The following is a 6,707-nucleotide window of genomic DNA, read 5'->3' on the forward strand; positions in this document are numbered from 1 at the left end:
ACCCTGAGTGACTGAGCCCTCCTCCCCCTGCCCTGTCGGGGATTCAAGCCCCACCTGGTGAGGGCTCCCCTATGTGGGACCCTGTGGCCTCCCATCCCCTTTCCCACTGGCACTTACCGTTTCAGCAGGCACTCAGTCCCATTGACCAGCACAGCCCGGCTGGTGCCAACAGACAGGCCTTGGCCTTCAAGGGTGAGGCAGGTACCCCCTGCCCGTGGACCAAAGAGGGGTTGTACTGCTGTCAGCACGGGTTCCTAAGAGGGCATGGAGGTGGCTTAGCTTGGAGCAGGAGGCACTCCACTCTAAACTCTTCCCTGCCCGAACTGCCCAGTTGGCCAAGGGCACAAACAAGGAAAGGTGGCCTCACCATGAAAGAGAAGCCTTGCAGCATGGAGGTGCCATCTACCCGGAAGTGCTTGCCCAGTGGCATGTTGGTCACAGTGAGGCTGACGTTGGCAGGCCCAGTTTCCTGCGTGCCCAAGGGCTCCAGTTCACACTCAAGCTCCTCTACAAAGTCCTTCCGGGGTACTTGGCTGGGACATCAGGGGAACTCAAGGTCAGCCAGGGGTCACACAGGCCTCGTTGCATGACCACCACAAATCACAGGTCTCATCTGAGCTTGAAGATAGCATCTCTCTAGCCATGGCTTCATCCAGGGTCAGCAGGATATGACTGGGAAGGGACTAGCTTTGCCATGACTCAACAGACAGGTAGGGCATATGTAGGCTCAAGAAGGGACAGAGATGTCTTCCCAGACAGAAAGCAGCCAGAGCTACTACAGCTTGCCTCATACCTCCTTGCCCCATACAAGCAGAGGACAGGGTCTCACAGGGAAGGGGCTGCTTGGTTATCCCCATCAGTGATAGAAAGGGCAGGAACCAAGTCATACCTGAGGTTTGAGTTGCCTTTGATCAGCAGTCGGCAGGGACTTTGACCCACAGTGACCTGATGGGTGCCCTCAGGCACCAGACCAAGAGGATGCAGGTAGAAGTTGGAGCCACACAGGGTCAGTCTTGTGCTGCCCCTTAGGGGTCCACTGTGGGGGCTGAACTGAGAGGGGAGGAGAAGGTAGCCTGAGTCCCTTTATGGGTCAGGACTCTCAGCCCTGTCTGCTTTCCCCTAAGTTTTCTGCCACACTCCTTGCCTGCCCCGCACTCCAGTCACTCTAGGTCACTTGCTTGTCCTCACTCAATACTTTTCTGCCTCTAAGTCTTTGCATGTGCCATCCCCTCTGCCAAGAGTACCCTCCTTGGGACTTCGCTGGTGGCACAGTGGTTAAGAATCCATCTGCCAATTCAGGAGACATGGGTTCAATCCCTGGTCCGGGAAGATCCCACACGCTGCGGAGCAACTAAGCCCGTGCGCCACAGCTCCTGAGCCTGAGCTCTAGAGCCCGTGAGCCACAACTACTGAAGCCCGCGCGCCTAGTGCCCATGATCCGCGACAAGAGAAACTACCGCAATGAGAAGCACATGCACCGAAATGAAGAGTAGCCCCCGCTCACCGCAACTAGAGAAAGCCCGTGCGCAGCAACGAAGACCCAAGCCAACTCAGCCAAAATAAATAAATAAATAAATTTATTAAAAATTTTTTAAAAAGAATGTTCTCCTTGTAAACACTGAAGACATCCCAGGCCTGAGGAAGATCATGGTTAAGACCTGCTGACCTCCACCCCAGGCCCAGTTTGTCCCACACTTACCTGTGCCCTTCCAGGCAAGCCATACCTTAGTAAGCTCGGGTGGGCAATGGTCCTGTTGCCAGGAGCCAGGACACTCCTTCTGCCGGCCACACATGCCCCCACACCATCCACAGCCCATGAAACGCTGTGCCCGCAGGCAACGCCCACAGGTGAGGAAGTGGCGGCAGCCAGGGCCCTGGATAGGTACCTGGAAAACCTTGGACAAACAGGTGGCTCAGGGGTGGCTGAAGGGGGAGACTAAGCCCCTTAGACCCCCTGGTCCTACTGTAGATCAGGGTGGGGGGACCTGTGTGTCAATGCCTCCTTGGATCTGATGGAGAAGCTGTGCTCCCAACAGCCCAGCTCCGGGCCCTACCCTGCCCACCTTACCTGGTCCCCAGAGGCAAAGAGCAGGTGGTCCCCAAGGCGACTGACATCCCGATGCACAGGCTGCCCATTGCTGCCCAGTGAGAAGTTGGACATGTACAGCAAGTAGTTGAGAGACCTGGCCAGCTCCACCTGGGACAGGTTGGCTGTGAGCAAAATGGGGACAGGGATCCCGGGACAAGGGGCTGTGGAGATGAGGGACATACCTGCAGGATGCGTCCATCGGCTGTGCCCATGTGGGCCACTGTGACATTGTTGAGACGTGTCACGTGCAATGCAGTGACCTGCGCTGGTCCTAACAGCCCGTTGAATAGGTCCACCCGTAAGAGGCTGCTGCTGACCAGCAGAGGGAAGTGGCGGCAGCTGGTTTGGGGGCTGGGAGCCACCAGGCCAGGCTGGGGAGGGTCAGGGAAGGAGTCAGGGCTCATCTCCATGAACTGACCCCTTGGGGCTTCTGTCAGTGACCACAGCAGCCTAAACTCCCACCCCTCACCTGGCCTGGCTGGAGAAGGCCCCAGTCCTGCCAGTTACTGCACTGCCTCCCTGGGGCTGTCAAATGTAGCAAGGCCAGGGAAGAAGGCCAAGGCTGGAGCGCTGGCTCCCCCTACGCTTTGCCCTACCCTGCCATGGCCATTCTGATAATGAGTTACTGAGTTTTACAGAGCCAACCCCATTCTGTCCTCACAGCCACGCTGTAGAGTGGGTTCTCTCATCACCCCCATTTTATAGATAAGGAAACTGGCTCAGAGAGGTTTGCTCACATGTCAAAGGCCTTATCGCCTCTCAGAAGACGAACCAGGTCAGAAGTTTGAGTTCCTGACCAGAGTCCTCTCCTGCCCCCTGCTGGTCCTGCCCTGCACTTCAACAAACCCTGTCCCCTCTTCAGGCTTCAGTCTCTCCACCTGCTTAAGGGGCTGAACTCTGAGATTAACTGGCCAGCACAGGGTTGATAACGTCGTCCTTCTCCCTGAGACGCCAAAGGTCTTTCTGTACCTCCAGCTGCTACCTGTACTTCCTTCAGGGTACAGGAGGGATAAACCAAGGCCTGAAGGCCCGGGTAAGAGAAGACACTAATTTCTCCCCTGCTCTTAGCAGGTGGGTGTTTGGGGGACACTCAGTGCCCCAGTGCAGAGCTGTGGAAGCTTCTGGGAAACCAGGCAGTGAGGGTATGGATGCAGGGTATTGGAGCTGGGTGCAAGGTGGAGGCAGGGCTCTGTAGCCCAGTAGCTTGGGACCCTCCCTTGCCAGCCCTAAGGGTACCTCTCAAGGCTGATGGAAGGCCCCTATCAGACTAAGTATGCTTAACTCAGTCCTGAGACCTCAGTGCTGATTATAAGTCTTGGGAACAAGAACTCAGCATAGAGCTGGGCTCTGAAACTCCGCACACTGGGTCTATAGGGTAGGTGGGTGGGGACTGGGACTCTGTCCTCACTGGAGGTGAGTAAAAGTCCTGGCCCTAGCAGGAAGCCAGCCAGGTGTTTTCAGTATGACTCAGGGACAGGTGGGGCTGTGGGGTGGAATAGAGGCCCTACCCTGGTCAGAGCTGCACTGCTGCCTGTTTGCCCCTGGGCTCCAGGGCTTGAGATTAGTCCTTTTGGAGCCTTGCACTGCCAAGTTGTGCTGTGTGTCTTCTGATCCCCCGACCACTAGCCAAGTCAGGGAGAGGTTCTGACTCCCCAGAGAGAAGGAGAGGAGGGCAGTCAGGGCTGCCCAGACCCAGATTAGGGATCTCAACCCCTAGGGCCTCCTCAACCCAAAGGGAGTCAGTTGAAGGAGGGAGGCAGAAGATCCCCCCACCCCTCATTGTGTGTAAGTTCTCTCCCACCACTGAGCCATCAATCAGAGTGAAAGGAGTCAGTGAAGAATGTCACAGCAGGGCCAGAGCCACAGGGCAGCCAAAGACTCAGAGGGCAGTGACTGTGGGTTAGCTCCCTGAAAGGCCACTTGTCCAATGCCATTTGTTTGTTCGTTCACCCCATTTCCTTGGCTTAATCTCTTGTAATGTAGGGTGGGACTGTTTCAATGGCTTCAAGGGATAAGTTTTGGGTTTGTCATCAGGGAAGCATTTTAAGGAATGTCCTCTTACTCTCTGCTGTAGCTCCCTGACACCACGGCTGAAAAGAACCTGGGTAGGGTCTGCAGGAAGGAGCACCTAGTTCAGCATAGGCTGGGAGACCTCCTGCCTGGGGTGAGAAGGGCCCCAACTATGGTGAAAGTCTGGGACTCCTACATGGTGAACCAAATCCAACCAGCCCCTCCTAGGCCTTTACTCATCCCCAGATGTTTAGTTGCTCTCACAAGACCGGGGTGAGCCTCCTGGAATTTACTAGAGCCAAGCCACCTTCTCACTATGTCCTGAATCCTCCCCCAGTCACCCCACGGAGAACAATCAGGGGTGAGTGGGTCCGGAAAGCCCAAGGCATGCAGGCTCCCTGACAAGCCCCCATCTTCCAAGGCCCGGAAGGCTCTCTGGAACAGGGGTGGAGGGGAGCATTCTCTGACAACTCCTGCCCCACCCTCTTGAGAAAGCAGAGCAAAACAAGTATTCCCGCAGGGAAAGCGAAAACGTGTTGGTGAGTAGATGTGAGTCTGGGTGAAGTTGTGAGTATCTGCCCGTGGGGGGGAGGGTGCTGTTTTTTTGTGTGTCCCTAAGGGTATATGTGGTGGGCAGGTAGGAAGGGACAACCATCATTCTACCCAGAGTTTGGAAGTGTGCCTGGTAGAGAGACAGTTACGATGTAATCCAGTTTTCACATAACAAGAGAAATTACCTAAAAAAGCAAGGGGTCATGGTAAGTGAGAGGGTGAAAGAGCAAAATGGTGTAGCAACAGGGTCTAGCCTGGCTGGGAGATGAGCTTCCAGTGTGGCCTTTGTTTGGCTGATTCCCTCACACCACCCCCTAAGAAATTGGGTGGAAGAGAAAACTTCTCCCTGCCTGCCCTCCCCGTCCCAGACGCTCTCAGTGCTGGAAGAGAAGCATGTGCACACTGCTCACAAGTGAGGGCCCTTTCTTTCTGCTCACCGGGTCAGGGCAAAAACTGGGCAACTGGAAGAAGTCGAGGCCTCGCCGGAGGCCAGGGTGGACAGGAGGCTCACAACAGCGCTCCACACCCTGCTCAATGAGAGTGTCCAGCAAGTCTACAGGGAACGCACAGACGACAGAGTTGGGATCCACACCTGGGCCGCTGTCTCTGCTAGCCGAGAAGACCCCGAATAGCACTTCCTGGCCCTCAGCGATGCTCAGCTCAGTGGCCAGTCGCCCGCCCACTGGAGCAGCGTGGGCCGCCCGCAACACCGTGTAGGGCTGCGCGCCCTCATGGGCCGCGCGTCGCCGGCGTTTAGGTGCAAAACGGCAGTCGAGGACCAGCTCGCGGTAGTCGCCCAGGTCAGTCTCGACAGCGCTGAGCCGTACCAGGCGTGTGTGTAAGGCGCCAGGAGCATCTACCACGTTGGCTGGCTGCACAGTCAGGAAATAGACGAAGGCTCCTGCACGGAAACTGTACACGTATTCGATGCGGTAGGAAGCCAGGTGCTCAGGCACCACTGACAGTGCTGCAAAGCCTGGTGCAAATCCTGAGGCATCGGCCTTGAGGCGCCGGATGGACACTGATCGTGGGCTGAAGCTGGCAGCCACCGCCGAGTCCAGTGAGGATGCCACGTAGAAGTAGGAGGCATGGCCCTGCTCAACCACGGTCACGAGGGTGCCCAGCGGGCTGGCCACACAGTCGGGACAGTCCTCCGGATGATTGTGGTACGCCGAGAAAAGGCAGACTGGTGGCGCCAGGTGCAGGGCTGTCCCGCGGGGCTCTAGCTCATGCAGGAAGCAGCGTCCCCGAAGGCTGGAGCCACAACTGATCAGCGCAGGCAGCACCGGTTCCAGCACCAGAACCTGCGCATCTGTGTCTCCCGGTGGGCCGTGGGGGCCTGGGCCACAGGCCGCACACGTCTGGCAGCCAGGGGCCCCAGCAGGGCCGGTGGCCAGGCTCTCAACTGGCTGCAGATCAGGCCCAAGCACATGCAGGCGATTGCGTGTGGCCACAAACACGGCACTCCCTTCCCTGCTGCCCTCGTAGGTTGCCACAGCCTGTACCGGCCGGCCGGCCGAGAAGCTGGGCACCAAGTACTCCACGTCAAAGTCGCAGGAGGCAGCATAGGGGATGCGCGGGCACTGCCAGGACCCTCCCGTCTTGGGCACCGCCGGTAGCAGTGGCGGCAGCAGTAGCAGCAGCAGTAGTAACAGGAAGGGCTGCAATGGCGGCGGGTGGAGCTCCATCGAGGCCCAGATGGGGGCCCGCGGAGGTTCCTGCGGGTCCGGGCCTGGCTGGGGGCCGACAAGAAGTCTGGGTTTGGACAAGCGTCGAGCGCCTGTCCTGGGAGCCCTGGGGCACCGACCCCACCGGGACTCCTGAGATGCCCGCCGCCTTCTCCTGCCCTCGGGTCTGAGCACACGTAGGGAGGCTGCCCCACCTGTTGCCCCAGCTGCCGGTCCCAGCCGGTGCTTGGAGCAAAGTCTGAGTGCCAGGGGCGGGGCGGACGGGGCCAGGGTGTGGGGGCGGGGCTGTGGGCGGGGCCTGCTCTATGCCCGGCCTAGCCCAGCCCTTCTGCCTGTTCGACTTTCCTGGCCCTCGGAAGCCTGGGTCC

At 58.2% G+C, this 6,707-nt stretch overlaps 1 protein-coding gene across 1 annotated transcript in view; it reads right to left on the reverse strand.

Moving 5' to 3' along the window:
- The window catches only part of MST1R (macrophage stimulating 1 receptor), a 12,378-nt gene extending 6,039 nt beyond the window's left edge, over positions 1–6,339 (reverse strand). The window contains exons 1-7 of the mRNA XM_007466231.1: positions 5,089–6,339; positions 2,272–2,460; positions 2,069–2,197; positions 1,725–1,895; positions 890–1,050; positions 368–533; positions 118–254 (exon numbers count right to left, since the gene is read on the reverse strand). Coding sequence (XP_007466293.1) covers positions 118–254; positions 368–533; positions 890–1,050; positions 1,725–1,895; positions 2,069–2,197; positions 2,272–2,460; positions 5,089–6,339 — 2,204 coding nt within the window. The remainder of the gene's footprint in view (positions 1–117; positions 255–367; positions 534–889; positions 1,051–1,724; positions 1,896–2,068; positions 2,198–2,271; positions 2,461–5,088) is intronic.
- Between the last annotated feature and the right edge of the window lie 368 nt (positions 6,340–6,707).

Source organism: Lipotes vexillifer, unplaced genomic scaffold (genome assembly GCF_000442215.2).
Source record: "Lipotes vexillifer unplaced genomic scaffold, Lipotes_vexillifer_v1.1 scaffold1004, whole genome shotgun sequence".
Lineage (NCBI taxonomy): Eukaryota > Metazoa > Chordata > Mammalia > Artiodactyla > Lipotidae > Lipotes > Lipotes vexillifer.